At 43.6% G+C, this 23,137-nt stretch overlaps 2 protein-coding genes across 2 annotated transcripts in view; one reads left to right on the top strand and one right to left on the bottom strand.

The window, feature by feature from the left end:
• The first annotated feature begins 1,353 nt into the window (after positions 1–1,353).
• Positions 1,354–2,084, top strand: LOC116916907 (complex III assembly factor LYRM7). Its single transcript, XM_032922211.2, has 5 exons — positions 1,354–1,423; positions 1,552–1,624; positions 1,697–1,767; positions 1,825–1,906; positions 1,977–2,084. The coding sequence occupies exons 1-5, from the start codon at positions 1,400–1,402 to the stop codon at positions 2,030–2,032; spliced, it is 306 nt and encodes a 101-aa protein (XP_032778102.1). The 5' UTR covers positions 1,354–1,399; the 3' UTR covers positions 2,033–2,084.
• LOC116916906 (transcriptional activator cubitus interruptus) overlaps positions 2,075–23,137 on the bottom strand; it is a 38,392-nt gene continuing 17,329 nt past the window's right edge. Inside the window, 11 exon segments of the mRNA XM_032922210.2 lie at positions 2,075–3,779; positions 3,781–4,542; positions 4,622–4,993; positions 4,995–6,305; positions 6,383–6,418; positions 6,420–6,548; positions 6,629–7,407; positions 7,532–7,729; positions 7,956–8,078; positions 12,842–13,137; positions 21,338–21,536. Of these exon segments, the coding sequence (XP_032778101.2) occupies positions 2,865–3,779; positions 3,781–4,542; positions 4,622–4,993; positions 4,995–6,305; positions 6,383–6,418; positions 6,420–6,548; positions 6,629–7,407; positions 7,532–7,729; positions 7,956–8,078; positions 12,842–13,137; positions 21,338–21,536 (5,120 nt within the window). The 3' untranslated portion in view covers positions 2,075–2,864.

Raw genomic sequence — 23,137 nt, 5'->3', positions numbered from 1 at the left:
TTGTGCGATCGCCATTCTATTCAAAAGATAGTGGCTCCAGTAGTGTAGTAGCAGGTTTTTAGGCTCGTCATCCGGTGTGGACATTCAAAGGGCTCCACTTATCAGAATGAAAGTCGGCAAGTGAGGATGGCGGATCAAGCTTCCACAATATTATGGCGTGTGTAAAGCCAACCACTTCCTGTTTCCAGGTAGGACGCAATATACCGAGAACATGTCATCATCACGTCTAGTTGAAAGAGAGAAAGCCATTACATTTCAGTTCGAGAAAGCCAGAGTTTCTTCTTAGAATTCAAAACGCATAAGAGTAACGAACCTACTCATGAAAAAATGACATAGCAAACTACGTTACTACTTTTTATTTCTTTTTGCTTGTTTTCTCTTTTAATGCGACCCCATCGGTACGAGAGAGAACCGTGCCGTGATAAATGATAATAAACCGGGAAATGGCAGAGACGATTCAGTCCGTTGAACTTGAAGCTGGCACTCGGCATTTATAATGACGTTGGAAAGTCTACCAAAAAATGTACAGGGTACTTAATGTTTCATGACTTTCCAAGGAACAAAGGGTCGTCCCCCTACCGTCAAAACCACTTGAGCGACGATTGCTACAGTTTGCAGTGCAAAGAAACACCCAAATATACCAGAAAAATGGACTTTAGTCAAGAGAGAAATACTAGTTTTTCAAACGGATACATATTTCATGGCCTCTGCTCGAGGTGAATAACATCCTGCAAGGAGAATCCGATGATGGAGCAATCTTACATATGACTCACCGGTTGAAGATGGCGAGCTGTATGACCAGATGAATGCAAACTAGTAACACTAAAAAACGCATGGTTATCTCCAGTGGCTTGCTTGAACAATCCAAAGGCAGTTGGAGAACAGAAACAACACTAGATATTTATTTTTGTTTAAAGATGAAGTGAGCTAGAAGGGCGAGTACTGCAGCAGACTGGGTATCGAGCCACAGTTATACGGCACCACATTCAGCAGAATCTCTTGGGGTAAAATCATAATTCACCAATGATTCTGTCTTTATCGTAATGGCGATAATAAATCACATGCAAGATATTTCCACCACCAAAATAACACCACAGTCCGTTTGCGACCCAACACTCCGCTCTTCTCCTTGCTTACTCCATTACTAAAAACGCTTTTGTTCTGTTCTCTGCCATGTCCCTCTTTTCTCGTTGAAGGATGGGCAATACCCTCTTGTGTTGCCAGATTGACGAATGCTTTAACAGATTCAGTTAACTTTTGAAAAATCAAAATAAAAGCAAATTTTTATTAATTATCTAATTTTTATGTGTTTCTCGTCAACAAATATATTGATTTAAGTTGACTTTCAGATTTGAATGGTATCTTTGCATCGCTGTAAAAAAAATGTTAGAAGTCAAATATGGCCGCCTCCCTTCGAGCTGAGGTAAATAAACAAAGAAAAGACTATTTCGAAAGTTTTTTGTTTGTTTGTTTGTTTATTTATTTATTTATATCTTTTTGTACAACATCTTTTACTTTTAAGTAAAATTTATTTGGGTATAAATTTTATAGGTTCTAAAATGTTTTCGATGTCTTCATCGAACTCGTTTGAAAGTGTTTACGAACGACCAAGCAGCAATGGATGGTAAGTTTTGGATTGAAAGTTTGTAACATAAATGCTTATTATGCTAAACACGATCTTATTAATTTTACTCAGCTGCACGTCTCAAAATAAATTCTGAATTCCGAAAATATCAGAGAATATCAAATCAAGAAACTATTATGGAAGTAAGGGCTCATTTTCTTATTGCACACCCGCAGCAGCTAAATTCTGTTTTTGTCTAGTTAGTCAAATTTGGTAACCAAGCTGAAGAAATTTTGAGGACAAGTGTGGTGCAAGCAAGTCCTGTTGCTGAGAACACTTTCCGTAAGTTAGTTTTTTATATTATTACATATAAATGCTTTGTTTGACAGATAGATTATTTTGTTTAATTTAGGGCTCCAGATAACAACAGATACCTTCATGTATAACAACACACCTTATAGAGGATGATGTTTAATGTATATTAGCATATTAACTGACAAATAGAAAATATTTCAACAGACATACAGTTTATTTTATTGGACATGTAAGTACAGTTTTTAAGTACTCGAAAGCACAACTCATAGGCTGCCATTCAGGCCAGGCCACATGAAAAAAAATTTTACCATTCAAGAGAATATGATGATGGGCATTTCATTATACACAGTACCAAGACACTCTGATATGGCACTGCAGCAAATCATTAAGCTGTCAAGGCACCAGAGATATGATTGATGGAGCAAATACATGAATTCAATATAAGGCAGTATCACAAGAAATATAATTCAAACAGACATGAGACATAAGGACACTCCAAAGGCAGGCAAACACGAACCGTCCTCCTCCCCAACAAACACTTGTCCCACGAAAAATGGGAACGCAACAGCTGCAAAAGTAAGGCGGGTAATCATTCAGTACAATATGACGGCCAAATTGTTCCTTTTTTTGTGTTTTGTTTTTTCTTTTTTTTTTTTTTTTTGTTTCTTTTTCTGCTATTTGGCACTCGATATACATGCACAATATTTCTTCGCGAAACGTAACTAATGTACAAAATTTGTCAGATTATTATAAGAAGATGATAATATAAGTGCAAACAAAAAAAAAACGAAACAAAAACAATGAAGAAGTTAAGGCGAGATCTTAACACGCAGTTTTTTTGTTATACGGAGCTAACGGGATATTTGTTTTGTCACGTCTGATAGTGCGGTTTTCCCAGCTTATTGCACTAGAATTCACTCAAAGAAAAAGAAGCAGAGCACACGATAGCAATTACTAAAAGAATGTCTCTACTACTGGTACTCTACTACTGAATCATTTGTAAGAAACGGTTCTCCTGCATCAGTGAATTGAGTGACGTGTTCATATCGTGCACGACCATGTTTGACTGATTGGCCGAGCCGGATGATGGCAACAGAGCTGCTGCGGCTGCGGCGGCTGCTTCTTGTCGATCAGTTGAGCTAGAAACTGCGTCCTGGCCCGGTGAGAGCAACGCTCGTCCGACAACGGCCGTCTCAGCAGTCTTGGTCATCTGAGGCTCACAAGCTCCAGGTTGTTGTTGCTGATGAGGAGGCTTGTTCTCCTTGGCCATTCGTGCACCAGCATTGCTGTCTCCTGTTGTCGACCAAGTCTGGCATTGCTGGACGTATTCTAAAGTGCGCTGGTACGTTTCAGGCCGCATGTTACTCGGCGTAGATACTCCGGTTGCCACAGATGGTACGGCTGTGGCCGCGTTGTTAATTTGTTGGCTGTGTTGTTGTTGTTGTGCTGGAGTAGCTGATGGCCCTTGGCTGCTGGGCTGCTGTCCAGCTCCTTGGACGCGAGTTCGATTGATAAAATCCTGTGATTGGCTAACATCTTGGCATTGGATGGCGGATGCCACTTGGTTGTACGGTGGTGGACGACCATTATAATTGTTGTAATTGTTGCCCATTGTGGCATTGCTTTGCATGTTGTTGTACATTATCGACGACGCATTTGTCGGCTGAATGTGGCTCGTTGGGCCGTTTCCTGCGCTATGCATCGCATTATTCTGCCACGTAACATTGTCGTGTGGCTGCGGCTGGAACGACATTTGTTGTTGCTGTTGTTGCGGCACGGTGATTGCATTAGTGCCTGGATAACCGCACTGCCAGTTTTGGTTATTGGCTGGATTATTGTTGCACACAGGTTGCGGCTGTTGATGGTGATGGCCAGTGCAAGGAGAACAAGGATTATTGAAAACCCTGCGCCTGGACAGCTACTGGATTTGGTTGTTGCTGGGCAACCTGCATGTGGCCGCACTGCTGATTCATGACGTAGCCGCTGTTCATTGGCATTGTCGTCTGCTGATTGTTACACGGCATGTTAGCCGAATTGTTGTAGTTGTTGTAAGCCAACGGGTTGACGCCATTTGCATGGGTGGGTCCGTAGTTTGCAGCCTGCGAGTAACCGGCAGATTGCATGGCGTTACATCCAACCATGTTGGGTTGTTGTTGACCCTGCTGAGCTCCTACCACACCGTTGGCGACAACAGGGGAGGACTGAGCTGGGCAAGCGCTGTACATTGGCGGCAGTTGTTGTTGCTGACTTTGTGGCTGGCCAACCTGGGCTTGGTGGCAAACAGCTGGGCCATTGAAATGCTGCGGAGCTGTAGCAGCCAAAGCTGGACTGGCTTGCATTCCCAGTTGATTACGCACAGTCGGTGTCGGACTGATACCTGCCGCCATATGCGCCTGTGGGCCATTGTTGTAGCCAACCATAGCATTGCCGGGCTGATGTTGAGCTGAATAATGGTTGCCCGTGGCCATCGTCGCTGTTTGGTTGTACTGATTGTTCGTGTGTTGTTGTTGTTGTTGCTGCTGCTGGAATTGATGGAACTGCTGTTGCTGATATTGTTGTTGCATCGCTCTGAATTGGTGATGCTGAGCTGAATCAGGTCGAGGACTGCGGCCCATAAAATAGGATCGTGGAGATGCCATTCTTCCATCTTGATTGACGCTCACCTTTTGGTTTGCAAATGGAAATTGATTGGTTAATTAGAGAACAGAGGCAATATCATCCATTTTTCTTTGATTTCCTTACCTGATTGAGATACTGGAGCATTTCATCGGGAACGACAAGTTTCTCTTCCACCATGTGACCCTCACCGACTTCGTCGAGTACAATACCACTATTCGGATGATTGGGAGGATATCCATTGACCCCTCGCGCTGCTGGGTTGTTGTTTCCGTTCATTGCGGTGCGCATCGTCGGCTGCTGTTGGATGTTGTTGACGCTATGGTGTCTCTGCAAAGCGGAATTGAGTGGTGGAAGAGGAACAGCCGTCTGAGCTGCCATCGGTCGGACTGGATCGGATGCTCTTCGCATTTCACGCTGGCCCTGATTCGGCTGCTGTGTGTATGACGGCATGACGGCACCGGGTGTTTGGCTCTGGCGAGGATAAACAACTCCACCTATTCATAGCCTGATTCTGTCCAGAATTCATCCAGCCGGATGCAGAATTGAATTGATGATGGGGATGTGGACTCGGGCTGGGATGCACAGCCGCATTGGCAGCCAAATTCTGTTGACTGAGGGACATGCTTTGCGTCTGAAGAACCAGATTTTGGGTAGAGGCCATGTTTTGCATAATCAGAGCTCTTCGTTGCATCTTCTGCAGCTGGGCGGCCATGCTGGCTGTCAATGGCTGGTTACTGACGACGCCAACTTGTTGGTGCTGGCCTGGCTGAGCGATGTAGATGTTGCCCGTTTGGTTTCCTCCTCCGACTCCCTGGAAATTGGAGGCTTCGCTGGAGCGTCTCGAGCTACCCGGCGATATGGGATCGTAGGGTGACGACAGGAAAGCTGCCCGTCCAGAGACGTTTGAAATTTGTGAAACTTCAGACCCTCGACGGCTGAAGGGAAGGGGTGACGCACCGGATCGCATGCTACCGTAATAGGAGCTGACCGTGGTAGCGTTGCTATCCCTGCGGATCTCCTGCTGGCTTCCGGGTAGGAGCATTGTCTGGCCCAGCAATTGGCTGGTGGGTCGGTTGTTCATCTGCGTTTGAGGAGACTGAGTCGCCGTGGCGGAGTTGCCTCCGCCCATACGCAAATCGGTAATTCGTTGATTGATTTCACTCAATCCGCTGGCTCTTCGATTGTTGGGGCCCCCATTAATGCTGGGCAAAGAGAGAAGGGCGGGCATAGGTTTAGCTTGAAGTCGTCCCTTCATGCGATTGCGGGCATTCCTGTCCTGCAAATTGAAGGCGGCTGCCCTTCCGGGACTATTTCCACCATCGTTGCCTCCAGCTCCCAAAGCTACGGAAACGGAAGCCGACAATTCAGCAATGTCGAATTCGTCAATTTCTTCAGCTGCCCATTCCTGATTTTGATCCAGGACGTCAGCCATGCCACCGTTAGCTGTGCTGACGCTATCCGGATCATCGCACGGACCGAACGTATCGGCACACGAGACCACGCCCGGCGTCATAATACTCGAATCCGTGCCGGGACTGCCTATCTGTCCGGGAGATCCTGCCTCTTCTGATTTCACGCTGGGGCTAGAGACGCTGGCCGTCTTGTTGCCACCATCGTCACTTCGAGGACTGGCGCCGGCCATCATACTACCACCACCAGGACTGGGACCCGGTCCCGCCGAGTCACCACCTTTGTGTTTCTTGTTGGCATAGAATTCAGCACCGTGAACGGTTTTGACGTGCTTACGTAACGAACTCGGATCCGTGTAACGTTTCGTACAGCCCGGGGCTTTGCAGACATAAGGTTTCTGTCGATTGAAAGCATAAAAATCAATGAATACAGAAGAACGGCGATTTAAAAGAAAATGTTGAATTGATGACGTACCTCGTTCGAGTGGGTTCGGTTTTGATGTTTGGCCCGGATCGGACGCGTTGCTGAACGCTTTGCTACAACCTGGGAATTCACACATGTAAGGTTTCTCACCGGTATGCGATCTCAAATGAGTTTTCAAGTTCTCCAGACGCGAATACGCTTTCGAACATCCCTCAAACTGCCGAATTAAATTTGAAGGGACATTAGCAAAACTCCAATTTTTCGAATCAGTTTCTACAAAGAAAAACAACAACATACCGTGCATTTGTGGGGTTTCTCGCCCGTGTGCCTGCGCATGTGGACGACCAACATGTACTGGGCTTTGAAAGGTTTCTCTTCGCGAGAGCATTCCTTCCAGCGACAGACGAAACTCTTCTTGTTAGCGTGGATATGGTCGTTGTTGATGTGTTTGACCAGGTCGTCTTGAGTTGCAAATTCCTTGTCGCAGTCGCGCCAATGGCAATGCGTTTCGATGAAATCACCGGGCTCGTCCTTCATCGGATCGCCCGAGCCGTCGTGGCCGTCGTCATCCATCGGCTCGCCACTATGCAAATGGTGATGGTGGTGATGATGATGACTGTCTTTGCTGGACATGGGCGGTTGAACGACAGCCGCCGCAGCCACTGCAGCCGTGGCCATCGGCTCTTTCTTGATTTTCGTCCGCATTTTGACGACTTCCATGTGAGTTTCAGTGTCGACCGTACTCGATACGGGATTATGTGATTCTTTCTTGGCAGCCTCGTACTCTGGTTTGACACTGGTGTGATGTCCGCTGTTGTGGTGGCCGTGAGAGCCGAGACCCATCGGTGGTGGATGGTGTCCTAATCCCGAACCAGATAACTGGAAGAGATTATGGGGATACTGATGAGGTTGATTGCTGGACTGATGCAGCATCCCCGGATAGAAAGGCGAGCCATGGCCACCCAAACTGCCGCCCAAACTGCCTCCCAGGCTTCCCGTTCGAATCAGATGGGCCTGCAACTGCTGAAGGTGCGCCGTTGGCAGAGGTGGCAAGCCCATGGCTGGACTCAGGGCACCTTCGCGAGAAGATAGGCGTCAAAAATGATGAATAACGAAGACGAATAATCCAACAAAAAGGAAAGATTTCATTTCATCATTCGTCTGTGAATTGCAAAAGAAGTGACAGGACCCGTTATTTACCTGCTGACAGATGACCATAAGAGCCTGAGGTGGAGGAGGAACGGGATCCGTTCATGATGGACACGAGAGAGTTGGGCGAAAATCGAATCATGGATCCGAGGTCGAGCGAATCCGAATAAGGTGAACTAGACAAGGCTCGTTTGCGACTCTGTCGGATGGCAGGGCGGGGGCTGGCCAAACGCGAGCCTAGATCGAAACCTGCAATAATGTAATAAACAAAGATGTAAACGATCATAACGGATACGTTGCCATGTGCACACACACACACATACAATTCATTCGAATGAATAAGTTATCATTTGGATAGAGGTGGGTGGGTTTTCCATTTCGGGTTTGACTGAGTTGTCGTGAAATGGGCGCGGCAAGCAAATGCAAATTGAGTTGTAAACCTAACATTGTGATGTGTTATGATTATTTGATTTACCGTCCAAAGAGAAAGGTAATTCCGTCGAACCGAGCAACGAGGGCGAATGGTGGACCTCCCCCATGCGTGATCCCAGCACCGACATGTTGGCCATGTAGTCGATTGAATGTTGTAAGGCCAAACCTGAAATGAATTTTTAAAAAAAAAGGGGGAAGGGGAGAATAAAGATGTTAATTTTTTTTTGTGTTTTCCAAACAAGTGGCATGATATCACTAAGGTCACCGCCATCATCAGCTACGGTTTCATTCGACATAGTACTTAATATGGAAAGATTCTAATAACGCGATCGATATGGCGATAGAGGAAAGACAAAGAAACGTCGGATATGCTGGTACCGGCAAATGGATTTGGGTGGCCCCCCGCACGTGATGTAAATAAACCGTGAAAATGTCCCAGCTTTTTTTTATAGGGTCCGAGTTGTGATCATTAGCGAGTCAAAAGGAGGGAAACAGCGGAGGAAAGCGCACATTTTTGTGTGTGGGTACAACGGAAGTTTGGCAACGGACGCCAAAACAACACAATACGTTCTGAACAGACGCTGGTGTTGCTGGTCGTCGAAAACGTACATAATTGTTGTCACGATCACGAACCACCGCCATGGCAATGCCACCCGGTTATTCTCTCTCTCATCGTAATTAGACGATGAAATTACGCGGATGCCCGCACTTCCGTTCTTCATTTCGGTCATTAAAAAAAATATGGAAGGGAACAAAACTTCGTTTCTTTTTCTTCCTTTGTTCTTTTGCTTTCCACGACGAACAAATTATAAGACTGCGTGCTGATGGGAACCATTACCGTCTTCCTTTTTCGGTCGCACACAAACCCACGACGATGTGACACGGAAAGAGAGAAAAAAAAAAGAAAACTGCGCAGCAGTTAATGTACTTGACCCTATAACTCGGAAATTTATCATTTTCCCTTTAAATTCCAATGTCAATCGACTAACTCAGCCCCCTAACGGCCAATTTTATTGCTTTTGTGACGCTCTTGCTAATTCTGGCGTTGCGGTCGTGTGACAACTAAACATCCAAGTGTCGATTTTGACTGTCGAGACGCTTAACGCGTTTGCCCTTAATGAGAAATAAAGTTGTGTCGTTCATTTTTTCGCTCCTTTATCTCCTAAATTGTTTCGTGGAAAAAGACATCTGGTCAACACATTGGCGACCGTTTCAGGCAATGACCCTCCTCCCAAAGTCTATTTTTTTTTTTTTTTGTTCTCCTCTTCTTTCTCGGTTAATGACAGTCCGAGAAACAGAAAAGTTTTAAAAAAAGGAAGCACGCAAATCTGTTTGTGTGTGTGTGTGCGTTTTGAAATTTTTTGAATGATGTCAGAAGGATATTATAAGCGAGAATGAAAAGAGATGAGACTGTTGCTGCGGTCAATCACGACGTCCCAACCAAAAATGGCTTCGCGTGTACCCAACATCGTATACATATGCATATAAGCTCCTTCTCTGCGTGTAGTTGCTTTATGATGTTCTCTCTTCGCTCGCACTTTTAACGATGATGGCCGTAGCTAATCGCTCGCAGTAACAACTTTCTCTGCGCGCACACACAGACAAAAACCAATTCTCCGCTACTTTGAAATGCTGATGGCTTCATTGCTGCCCCGCTACATTGGCCGGCAGCCCGGCAAAACGACCCGACTCCTTAAAGAGCGTATAAGGTCTTTCACCACAGTTATGCTGCATAGTGTCTTCATTAAACAATAGGCAACGAAGATTTTTCAGAAGAAAAAGAGAGAAAGAAAATGAGGGAAGGAAAAACATCTCAATGTAAAATAGAAAATAGCTACCACTCTACTACGTACAGTTGTGTTGTTGTTGTAACAACTATACAGCCGCGTATTGAACAACGGCGACAACAACTGCCTTGAAGCTATTTTTTTAGTAATTGGCTGTACAGTAATAGAAGCCACCTCTATTTTCCCCCTTCTTTTTTTCAAGTCTCTCCATTTAAATTCGTTTCTATCTACAATAATTCCGCCTCTTTTCATCCCTCCATCACCATCTTCATTTCACGTTTCACTGCTGCTGTGCTGTCCTACAAGTGTGTGTGGATAATATTCGACAAACAAAAAGCACAGGTAGCCATCATCATCATTGACCTCCGCCTCTCATCATCATGAAGTCTAAATCTCTATCAGAGTTCGACGCGTTCTTCTTATCTTCCCATCGTTGTCTATACTAGCACGGCTACACCTTTAATTACAAGCCCCCCCCCACATCTACACCTCAAATTCCACTTTCCAAAGAAATTTCAAATCAGATTTTCTAGATTTATATGTACTTTTCCCTCCTCCAGTTATATTTCCCAGGACTTGTGCGGATGGTAATACGACTAAACAAGATCGAGGGGGTGAACACAGCCCGAAGGTTGAACACAACGAATTGTTGTTGAGCGTGCCAGAAAGTCGTCTACCTTTTGCCTCTGTCTCACGAAAGAGTTTAGCCTCAATCGACGTGCGAAGGTTCTTCTTTTTCCACCGCACTAGGAAGAAAGCAAGAAATATAGGACTAGACAGCCAGCAGAAAAGATGAGGTTGTTGTTGTTGTTGTTCAAGTCTTGTGAATGAGGTTTCTGTTCTCCTTTTCTGTTGATTTCTGGAGGAGGAAGTCTGTCGTCTGTCGAGTGGCTCACAGTTTGACATTGCCACTCGTTCACTCACGAACCGAGTCACTCAAGGATATCCCCCCCCTCCCAACTACCTCCATCCACTGTTAACCATGACGTTGGCTCTATTATTAGTCATTTCGTGTTATTTTTCTTTTTGGATTCTTTTTTAAACCATTCGTCAGAGGTCCTACCCCAGAATCTTTCACTCGTTGGTTTACCTTTTCTTCTTTAACCCCCCCTCTCTCTATAGAAAAAAAAATAATTCCAAGACGGAAAAACCAAATGAGGAGATTGTGAAGAAAAAAAAATTTTTTTTTTTTTTTACGGTCGGCGCTCCCTTGCTCTCAGAAAAGAATACAACAACAACAACAAAAAAAAAAAGGGATAACGAAACGTGAAAACGTGTGTTTCTTGTCTACTTTGTGTCTGTGTTTCTTTGCCCTCTCGTTCTGTCTTATTTTATTTTTTTCACGTCCATTTCGACGTATGTTTTGTTGGCCCATTACATGCCGGACCCCGCCGTATTTTATTTCCCTCACCGGTCATCAAAACTATATATGGAAACGGAGCTGTCTCGTGCGCCAAAAAGAAATATATTCACGTCTTTAGAACCGTCCTCGTTCAAAAAGGCCTATATCAGCATAATTGCAGTTCATCTTTCATAGATACCTTTTTAGCTTCATTCTTTTTTTTTTTTTCATTTTATGTTCATTGTATTTTCGAACGGGGAGAAAAAAAAAGAAATCGTTTTCTTTCCTGGAGGAATGATGAAGGTAAGAAAGAAGATGAAGTTGTTAAAAAACACAAATTCCTCTCCACAATCATTTCTTAACTGCGCTGTTGCCGAGTGGCGAGGGTTCTTAAAGAAGAATAACAATAAAAAAAAACAAGTTTAAAAAAAAAAAAAAAAAAGGACGGCTAGTCTTCCACCTTGTGAGCGTGCAAGTCGTGGCCACTTTCGATCCTCCACGTTCCCAAACTGAAGCTATATAAGCCCCTCTCTCGCCTCATTAAACTCGTTGCATAAATGAGAGCTCAGATTATTATATAGATGTAAAAAGACGTACGCAGTCGACGTATGCAGACGAGAAGGTGGAGACGATCATAAAAAAAAAGAAGAAGAAGAAAAAGAAAAAAAAACTCCTTTAGTCCGGTTTACTCCGCGTTAAGCCACGCACAGACGAGAATAATCAAGAGAGGGAAAAAAATATATAAAAAGCTCAGCTGTTGCAGCACGGCAACCCATGGACTAAATCTTTGTTCGAGACGAGTTAGTTGCTCGTTAATACTAAATAAAGAACAATAGAAAAAAGAAAACTAAGAAGAAGGAGGAGCCGGTCCAGCAGGAGGACCACCGGTTGGTGCGGGTTTGTATGAAGAAAGCGTAGAATTGGGTCCGGTTAGAAACATTTAATAGTGGTAGTAAGGCACGCGGCCTGTATAGGACGTTTGGATGGAAAGAGAGGAGTGGCCAGTCTCGTTTTTCATGGCCAGCTTTAGAGGCAGTTTTTATTTTTTTTTTGCTGGACGTGGAAATAATTACAGCACGAACTGGCCCTAGAAAATTTAAATTTATGCCGCGTTATATGCGCAAGACTCTCTGCCATCTGAACTGGCAGACCAAGTTCTTATGCAGTTAACGATGACGACTTCATTGCCGTTCTCTTTGATGCCCAACATTTTCTTTTTTTCTTTCTTTCTTTTAAGCTATATAAGACTCCCAACCGAGATAGGCAGAGATTTTAATTTAACACAGTGCGTCCTTATCTTTGGTGTGTGTGTATATATTTAAGAGTCGATTCTCATTGGCTGCGATCAATAGACGAAGGGACCTCCAAAACTGCTGCTGACCAGAGCCAACAGTTTTAGATTGGACCTGCATATTTCTATAGTTTCTCTCCCTCTCTTGCTCTCTACAGTCAATTTGGATGTTGGCCTTTTGAAACGGAATAGAATTATCAAAAAGGAAAAGGGATAATAATAAGAAAATGCCCAAAAAGAGAAGTTGAAGGACTTTTTTTTTTTCTTTCTTCGAAGAATAGTGTAATGCCTTTATTTAGTGAGTTGAGTGAGAGAGAAAAAAAATAAAAAGGTAAACCCTACGGCGACGACCGCGCGAGGAGGGGGGAACGGAAAGGTGAAGAATGTGTCGGTTGAGTGTAGGAAAGAAAAAACGAAAGACGGAGAGTAAAAGAAATAAGAGACTAATTGAACGAGCTACGTGTAGATAGAAGAAGGTGAAAGAATAACTAAAGAAAGAAAAGGTTTACCTCGAGGGTCGAGTGGGCTAAGACCCCGTAGAGAGGCCGTGGGACTCGAGTGAAGTGAGCTGTACAGGTGCTCGATTGTGTAAGGGTTGAGCCGGTAGGCCGGATGGAGTTCACCAGGCCCGACGCCGGACGACGGCATGCCGACACCCATGCCCATCGGATGAGATCCTCCCGAACCGACCCCACCGCCTCCGCCGGCTGCGGCCACGGCGGCCGCGGCGGCTGCTGAACGACGAGCCGCTGCTAAGAGTGTCAGCTCCTGGAGACTTGCGCTGCTCGCACCGGACGAAGTCAACCTGTGTGTGTGTGTGTGTGTGACAGGATACACACGAGAAATAATTAAGACAAACAAAAACATCGTTAGCTTAACTTCGTTTTTTTAAAACTGGATTGTTGAACAAAAACACGAAAAACAATCAAATAGGAAAATTGGGAAACTTGGTCCAAGGTTTTCTCTAGCAAGAGTTTTTTTTTTTTTGCTGGGAAAGCCAAGAATTTCGACAGATTACACAAGGAGACGTCAAGTTCTTGTGCAAGTTAGAAGGAACAATCAGCAGCTGGAGACCAGTTAAAAATGGTGTTTACGCTATGATGCAAACGCCGCTGTTTGCTTGGTTTATACAAATCTCATGGCCGGCCAAACATCGCAGCACAAGAATCAATATACAAAAAGGAGGAGGTTGATTTTTTGTTGCTCCAAATTCGAGAGGCAAAGAGGTCGGAAAAGGAAATTGAGGGGGGGTGGCAACAATGTTTTGCTTTTCGCTGCTGCTTGCCATCAACTTAAAGGCGAAGACAGATAATATCCATCGCTGATGACGACCCAAAAGTTCAAGTGTTCAACAAGGACTTTCGAGTCAATGACGACGTTCCAAGATCGAAAAAAAAAAGAGACAAGCAAACAAGACAAGATATACAACAACAACGGGAAGAGAAAAAAAAAACAAGGCAACAACATTGGATGGTGTTGATTGAGCGCGGCTGGACGAAGAGAAAGGCCATAGAATAAGGAGTGGCCCAGTCATAAATAGATAAACCAATTAGCGCTAGTATGAACGCGGACGTATCGCTGGCCGGGGGTGTGTCTGTTTCAGTTTAGCAAGAAAGAAAAAGTAGCAACACACCTTGTCATCTTTTAAATTCCTATGCGTCTTACCCTAATAATCGACGCTCGATGGAGATCATAAGAATCTTATCGTTTTTTTTTTAATACGAAATATATCTCGTCTGTGTTATTATAATTCTTTTTTTTTGGAGGGGCGGAATAGCCGGAAAAAGGGACGCGTCGGCGGCGTCGTCAGTGAACGTCCAAGTGTTAATCCGACACGTCGGCAAGAGATTTTTCACGCGCTTTCAAACGCGCACAGAAGACGGTTTTTGACTGGTGAAGGAAAAAAAAAAGGGGAAGAGGAGATTATAGCTCGTCGACGAGACTTTTGGTTTGTCTTGGCTACGCTGCCAAATGTTTCACTTCGCTGGAAAATTCTTTTTTTTTTTTTTTGGCTCTTCCAGTAAAACAAATACAAAAAAAAAAAGATGAAAGAAACGACCTTTTCTTTTCTTTCCCAATTATTTTCTAATAGAAGAAAACAGAGTCTGTGTGTGCAAGCGGGTCCCTTTCAAGCCGTCGTTGTGTCAGCAGTTCATTTCCTCATTTAGCACGGCGCCACGGACATGCCCAAACTGAAATTTCGGTACTACGTCGGTGCCTTTTCTTTCCATATCTAGCGTATTTTAAAAAATGAGCGTGAAAAAGGGCAAAATAGCAGTAACGATACGCGGTCATCCGTTGTGTTGTCTTTCATTGAAAATTTCCACCGGGGGAATGCTGACCCTTTGACACGGGCATCCCTTTACAAGTCCGCATCAAACCCGAAAGAGTAAACAGTCCATTCTATTCGCTGGAACCGGTTCGAATCGATTGATTTATTGCGCATCGTATTCGCAAGTTTTTCAAGAAAACTTTGCTGATGCCATTATCAGAGGTAGTTTGGGCTATTTCAAACAGCTCGCTTAGTGTGCAGTGGCACGATGAACGCCTCCCCGAAAAGGAGAGACTCTTTATTTGAAAAGCTAAAATGGGAAAACGTGGAGAAGCTGGAGGGATTGCGTGATGTCGAGTTGCGATGGCCGCGTCATTGTGCCGCCACTCGCTGCATGATACAATTGAGCAGATGATTTCGTCTAGCGACGGCAGTTGTTCATAGTAATTCATATTTTCAAAGTAGGCAAACTAACTGCAGGGACTTGACTAGTCACTCGACTAGGGTGTTGATTTGATGCTGCATTTAATGACGGGCCGTATTGTGAGATCCTTGTGGATGGACGCCGTCGAGACGGCGACAGTCTTCACCATCGAAAAATGTAGTTACATTAATGGATAAAACAGCAGCTGAGCACAAAGATCAAAGAAACTATTTTTCTTGCCTATTTTCTGGTTGAGAATATAGTTAAAAAAAAAAAAACTTGATAAAATGAGGTCTGGAAACTGGAGACAATGGTTAGATGGCTGTTGTTCACTTCCAACAACCGTAACGGGCAAAGAAACTCTTTTTTTTTTTTTTTTGTGAGCTCCAGCAAGTCTCCCATCACCTTGATTAGACCTTTGGAAAAATGCTCAATCCTGTCCTTCGTTTTCCTCGACTTCTTTTGTTGCGCGCATTGTGTCCGTCTTTTTTCTGCTCGCCATTATGTCAACACAACGTCATCTTCCCCGCCATCGAATAGCTGAACCGAGATGTTCTTCTTTTCAGTTTTCTTAGTTTGTTTTTGGTTTTTTTTCTTTTCTAAAACGAGAATTGGAACTTTAAAAAAATAAAAAACGTCGTAGACGAGGCCGTTGGACGAAACGAAAGTCACGGAACGACATCTAAACCCAATGGGGAGACCTTGAAGGCTCTTTGCTTTTGGTAAATGGGCCGCCATTCTGCAGCTTTTGTTCTCGCTCGCATTCCACAGATTCTCTTAAAGTGTTGACGATGAGGCCCTCATTTGTGATGTTTGAGCATTTCTTTTTTTTTGCTTGTTCCAAACAAAATCTAAAACAACAAACAAAATTCATCCGAACCGGAAGTCTGTCTTTGGTGGGTGTTGATCTCGCTCATCATCATCATCGTCCTCCTTTTTTTTTGTGTGTGTGTGTGTTTGTGTTCATTCCTTTTGTCTTCGTTTTTTTTTAAACGCTTGAAATCTTTTTTAAGCCATCAAATTCCCAAACTATTTTCACTAAGCTGCTAAAAAGGAAAAGCTTTTTAGATGGACAGGTTTCTCGCCCATTCCTCCTCACTTCTAGGTGGAGCTAAAGTCGGAAGTGTCACCGTTGAGGATGAGGCGGAATGCCGCCGGAACCCGGGGTGAGCAACAACAACAACCAAAAAAAAAAATACAAAATAAAGGTGACGGGAAAAAATAAAGAACTAAACGTGTCGCAATGTGCCTCCCCTTCTGTTTCTCCATCAGCTGATGGATGATGTAGGAAGCGGCAAAAAAAAAAAAAAATGGATGGGTGTGTGTGTGGAATTCCCGGTCATCTGGCGTGCAGACGACTGTCTTTGAACTTGTATTCTTGTGTACAAGAGCCGCCAATATATTCCCCTCAACGCACACACACAAAATGTGTTCGGCAGTGTGAACTTTGACTTTTTCTTTTGCTCTGACTGGAACTCGTTATCACGTGTCGAACAGAGTCGCCAACGACACCCAATAATGTGAAGGGTGTGGAAGGAAGTGAAGGAATCAGCGCGTTCATTAACAAGTCATCTCGCCAATGGATTTCCATGTCCGTTCCCTTGACACACAAAAAATGGAGAGCCAACATTTTTCATGGTCTTTCATTTTCCAGTTGCTAATCGAGTGCCGCCTTATACGAGAAAAAGAATATTCAGCCTATGATATACATATCCGTAGCTGATGACCAGATGCTGCCCCCACCAGCCTAAAGTTATTCATGACATTCGGCCCGTTGCATGGACGTAGGTTCCAGAACATCGCAGTTGCACTTCAAATAAACAAACACAAAACACTCTACGAAGCTTCGTTAGAAAAGAAAAAATAAAGGCTTTTCTTTTTCCTTTTCTTGTGATTCTCTCCATACGATCAGGAATTTTTTTTTTTCATGTGTGCAAAGGATTGATGGAACAGCTTAGGAATTGACGACGGGGGCTGAATCATAGTCAAAACATGGCGATAATGGGTGCAGGGAAGACGAAAGACGGCCGTTTGCCCGTCTCCTCTCTGTATATATATACAAGACAACGATATATTTTTTTTTTAAAAAAGGATGGCCAAAGAGAAAAAAAAAAAAAGGCCCGGCTGTTTCGTGACGTGCCTTTTTCCGTGAATAGCTAAAATAAAAAGTATAACCTCCCCCCAAAAAAAAAATAATAATCATGACCGAAATCATCATGAAAAAAGAGACTCTGTGTGTGCTAGGGTACACATAACATGAAATGGTTCGTGTGATGGCGTTTGTCAATGAAAATAATCAACAGACAAACACCCGAAGTAAAATCAAACAGTTTTGCAGCTCACGGAGTCTGCCGTGAAAAAAAACCTCTTGACTTTTGTGTTGATCTAATCGGCCGTTTCCAGTTGCGTTAAGAGAGGGAAGCGTGCTCGATGGCGCAATCCGAAAAAAAACAAGCCAATGAAGAAGACAAACGGATATAAATTTCTCTCATCATGTGACTGTTTGCCTTCGTCATCGGTTCGTGACGCGCGCTTCAAATTCATTCCGCCTTATCGCAATTCACTTTATCGTCCATTGACATCTCGTTTTTCTCTTTCGACACGCAGCACGATGTTTAGACATTTCAATAGGAGAGAGAGGAGAGTCAACTCACGTCCAGTTTATTTTGATTTGCTCGTCGTTTTTGAGTGTAGGGGCATGACACGACGACAGGCGAAATGAGAAGGGAAGCGTACGTCAAACTTTTGGGAAAATGGTGGCGGACGGACGTCAACAGACGACGGGAGGAAACGTTTTATCAGACGAGTGGATCGTGTGGCTTCGTTTCCATGTTGTGCCACCATCAAGAAAGTCGAGGAGCGGATCAAATATCATCGTCTAACTTTTTTTCTTTATGTTGTTGTGGGTGAGCCGTCAACGAGCCCACTGTTTACGGATGGATATCAAAGCAAATTTTCACACGATATGACCCGAATGATGGGCCAAAAACTATCAACAGGTCGCTTACTGTCAAGCGGATGAGACTCGACTTTTTGGTTCTTTCTTGATTGGGAAATATTTTAAAGAAAGGAGGAGGAAGCCATTGAGTAAAAGTTATAGTTTTTATAGAGGATTAAGTCTCGCTGTGGTCATGGACGCATCTTCAAAAATGCTCCAATGCCCGTCTTGTCCGTCTCCCCCTTCGTTTTTCGTCGCTTATCTCTTTCTTTTTACTTCTTCCATGTCAAAGAATTTCTCAACAAACTGAGAGAGAGAGAAGAGATTAGGTCACAACGACATTCGAGACGATGTTTCCTCTCTAAGTTGGGGGCGCCATGTTTTGGTTTGTTGTCGTTAGGCCATCTGGTGCTGATGCGCTTCTTTTGCTTCTTCTTAACGGGCACTGACGTTAAGGCATCGCGCTTAAACCTTCATCTTGCGTCAACTATTTTTTTGGATTTATTCCGACGAGCTCCTGTCCCATCATCATGACGCCCCTCTCTGTCTCGTTTCAGCTAATAGAAGAAAAACAATAGGCCCGTAAGAAATTCGATCGAGCCTGTGAATGCGCACAGTTATGCATAGCACCGGTGGCTGATGAGAACACGAACTTTGTATTTTTTCAAAAAAGGAGGAGGAGGTGGAGTAAAATATGTCACAAATTTTTTCTTTCTTTTTGTTTTGTGTTTTCAATGGCTTCAACCGAGTGGTCCGAAAATGAGCTCTCATCTTCCGCCTGTCCGGACGCATCAAACTCTTCAGGTCCACTGAACCGATAGCCGTTTAAGGTTCTTTTGATTTTCCCCTTATTTGGCATCTTCTATGAAGATTTTCTTCTTTTTCTTTTTTTTTGTTCTATACCTTCCATCATGAGCTTTGACGGTAATGTGCGTCGGCCTATACGTTTTCAACAACCAAAAATGTATACGGCATCAAATGTCATGAACATGTCGGCTTGTATAAGACAAAATGAAAGGAAGATGCATGGCTCACGGTTGCACTGGCAGACGTTCACGCCGTACAAAACCAACCGGCGCGTATTTTAAACTACGTAGAAATGCAACAAAACTGCGCTCGGTGCAGTGAAAAAAATGAAGAAAAATAAAAAGGACAGACCTGCTGCTGTTTGAAACTGATTTTTTTTTTGGGATGGAGGGGAGGTGCAATTCCGGTGGAATGGTTGCATGGAAAGAAGCGATACTCATCTAAAGCTGGATTGCCTGGCTCATCGTTTTCATTTTATATCTGGATAGGAGATGAGCTTAACGTAGGAAAACTGTGTTATAACTTTTGGGGAAAAAAAAACAACCACAAAATACGTGCACTATACATAAATACAGAGTCTTATGTGCGTGTGTGTGCAATAGCCTCGGTATTATCGGGTAGTTTTCATTTTGGGAGAATCCGTGACAAGCCGACGACAGCTGGGACTGCTCCGTTTGTTTGTCCGGCTCTAAAAACGAAAATCTTTTCTTGGCCTAGAAAATAAAGCAAGCTAACATCTACTACTGCTTTCCGTGTGTTGTTGTGACAAGAGCAGGTCTCCTCTTCTATTGCCATCTTTTTTAGCTTTACTTCAAAATCTTTTTCCTGCCTCTCCGTGTGTGTGTTTCTAGAATGAGCAGAAAGCCTCTGCAGCTTATCTCAACACACACACACACACACAGGGCAACAACACACACGCACTTTGCTGTCGGAAAACAATAAATAAGTGCAAACGGTGGGTTGTTGAGACAGGGAAAAAGGAAAGAAAAGACTGAAAAAGAAAAAGGAAGGTCGGGATCTCGATTTAGATTTGAGATGTCTACGGCGCCTATTTCAACGATGGAAAAAGGCGACCACGTCGTGTTATCGGTCAATTTCGTCCCCAAACGGCCCCCAATTCGCTATCTTTTTCCTTCTTGTTTCTCAATTGCCCTCTCAGAAAAAGAACCAAAAAAAATAATTTCTCTCTGCTCTTCTTTTTTTTTCTAAAGTTGGGGGGTGATTTTTCAAATGTCTCCCACTACCATTACCCTCCCATGAAAAAAAACAAAACAAAACAACAATAGAACGAAAGAGGAGGAACTTGTAGCACCGAATGTCTGTGTATAGGTAAATTGTCACCGGCTTGACGACACTTTCCGCGATGCACTCGGGGGTCGGGTCGTGGGGTATAAAAAAAAAAAAGGGCAATAGCCAAGAAGACAGAGAAATAACCATAAAAAAGGAGAAGTGCTTTTTTTTTCAATTTTTGTTGAAAATTGAGGGCTATACGTTTGGTTTAACACAAAACAAGAAAGAAAAAACCCACTAAAAAGGAAATACGTTGGAAGAAGATTCTTCTGAGTTGGCGGAGGGGCTATCAGACGCTATGACAAAAAAAAATGAACCCCTGTCCCCCCCTCAAAGAGGAGGAGAGAATTGTTGAGGTCAAAGACAAGAGAAAATGCTACCCCCTCAAAGAAAAATGTCATTTTCGCTTTGCCGGTGTCCCTCCTCTAAAAAAAAATAAGAAACTGAGGAAAGGCGGCGGTCGATTTTAATAAATAAATTCTTGTCGGCGTATCGAAAGATTGAGGTGGATTGAATTTGTGTGTGGTGCCCGCTCAGACAGCGCCGGCAAAAGCAATAAAGCCATTTAGGCCTATCGCCATCCTCCAATCCAACGCAGCCCGTGGTTTTCGATATACAAATTTTTCCGCGCATGTTTTTTTGTTTTTTGGAAAATTTTATATTGAAGTGGCTACGAGAGCTGCTGGGCCTAGCTGCCCAGCTTTGTTTCATCTGTTGGCCACACTTGTTTGGGGGGTCCATATTCCACAGCCCCAAGCGTTTGAAAATGAAAGAAAATGGCACCGAAAATCTCGTATCATTTTTGTAGCCATCCGCTTTTTTTTTTTAAAGATTCGATGCTGCGCTGAGTGTTGAATTTCACTTTGACGTGGTAAAAATCTCACAAGTCCCATGGCGCCAATTCGAACCATTTTTTTTTTTCGGTATCGTCAAATCCAAAGTTTAAGAAATAACGGGAAAGAGAGAAATCAATCTAAAACTGATAGAAGAACATATCAGAGTTTTGACGCGAGTTTCTTTTTATCTTTTGAAAATTGTCAAAAGCTTCTCAAAAACTCGAATTTTCTTAGAAGAAAAACCATCGGAGTTGAAGGAAACACGCACTTCTGGCAATCGAAATACAGGGGTGGAGTAGGGGATCCGCAACATCAATCGTTTATTAAAATCAAACAAAAATTAGGGATGTGGCGCCTATTGGAAGATGAATTCTTTGATACGCACAACAACTAAAAAAAAAAAAAAAATCATATGGAATTGAGACATTCTTGGCTTACCCTGGGTGACCGTGGTAGGTAGGGTGTATGCGACCCGATGGATCCCATAGGAATCGGCTATCAGGTCCTCCGCGTTGATCGGCGGCAGCGTGAGCCGCTGCCGCAGCAGCCAGCGCTCCCGGACCGGACGCGGCCGGCGGGAATGCGGCAAACGCAGAAGGCATGTGTAGTGGAAGGCCCCCTGCTCCAGGCCCCAGTCCTATCATTACCAAGAAATTGACACAAGAAAACAAAAATAATTAATTAAAGAAAAAATATGTTAGATAGTAGAGAGTCAGACGATGCCACAGGTTCAGACGGTGCTCCTTGTTGGTTGACAAGCGAGACATTCTTTCAATGATGTACGTGTGTCTATTGTATATAGTGGTGTATATCGGTGGCACATTTGACATGTTTGCACGGAACTATTGATCCTCGTCTACAGACTAACTAAACATTTGAACATTATTTCTCATGTGTGTGTCTCTGTTATTTACTCGACACAACAAAACAAAACAAAAAAAACTGGGCAAACGAGCGTCAAAACTTTTCGAGCAGCCAAGAAAGAACCTGCCCGTGCGCTGCCTGTGTATTTTAGATTATCGCCTCCCACTGTCGCTGCGTGTCGTTTCGACCGATAAAAACAAGTTTCAAATGGAACCAGAGCCGTGCACAACCAGGAAGATGATATGGAGGGGGGAAAAAAAAAAGCTTTGAACAAAACAAAAAAAAAATTCCAAAAATGAAATAAAAACAATTGGAGCCACTCAAATGAGTTGATAGCGTTTTCTTATATATCCTTAAAAATTGTTCTCAATGTTGCTCGATAAGTCGTTCAATTTTCTCTCTCTCCTTTTTTCTTTTCTTAAAGGGGACACATTTTCTTTGTGTACAGTGAAAAGAATAGCCTAAATATAGTATCTCTCCATTATGGCGGCGGCGGCCAGCCATCGGGCCAGTCAGGTAGCAATCGAATAGAAAGAAGAAGAAGAAAAAAAGTTGAATAGCAGGTGTGGTGCATTAGTATGCGAGCAGAGTGGTCATGACCAACGCAGAAGGGTCAGCTAAGAGAGGATAGATTTGTATGAAGAACAAGCCAAAAAAAAAATAATAATAAGCGCAAAAATTGGTAGTCGGGGAGAAGAGAGCCGGTTAGAAGCGCGAATGTGAGCTTCATTCCGTATACGTGTGTGCAGTCGATGGTTTGACACCAATTAGCCGGCTCGGCTCTCTCTGGCTTTATTAATGGCCTCACTCTCCAGCAAAACTGGTCTGTCCCTTATTCTTTTTTTTTTTCTCTTTCTTTTCACATTTTTTGTTTCTTCTCTATATACAAGACTCCCCTCGGTTGCTTCTTACTATCGTACATTTCCATCAGTTTTCCGACTCTCGATGTGTGCGGAGCTCTCCTCGTCTTGGAAGAGGAACAAGTTTATATCTGCAGCCCCCCCCACCAAAAAAAATGTTCATTGTGCAGTGTAGTGAGACCTTCCTTCCTTATTTAGGGGGAGGTAAGACAAATAAAATAAAAAAAAAAAAAAAAAAAAGGAAAAATGTTTGCCAATAAATGTGTTCATTATGCACAGAAAACCTGAAATGCAAAAAGAACGGAGCCGAAACGCAAGCTCAACATTAGGAGAAGATGGTAATCAGATAATGTCGGTGTAGGCGCCACTGTGCACTGACCATCTCCGAGCTCGCTTACACCTGCAGACTTGCTGCGGGACGAACGCGGGAGAGAGGGAGGGGCCGTCTCAATCAACGGGCCAACAACTCAATCACCATCGCTCGAGGCGATGGTAATTCACACACGTCCGACCA

Source organism: Daphnia magna, linkage group LG2 (assembly GCF_020631705.1).
Source record: "Daphnia magna isolate NIES linkage group LG2, ASM2063170v1.1, whole genome shotgun sequence".
Taxonomy (NCBI): Eukaryota; Metazoa; Arthropoda; class Branchiopoda; order Diplostraca; family Daphniidae; genus Daphnia; species Daphnia magna.
Note: the sequence above shows the minus strand (reverse complement) of the source record. Positions and strands in the feature narration are given on the sequence as shown.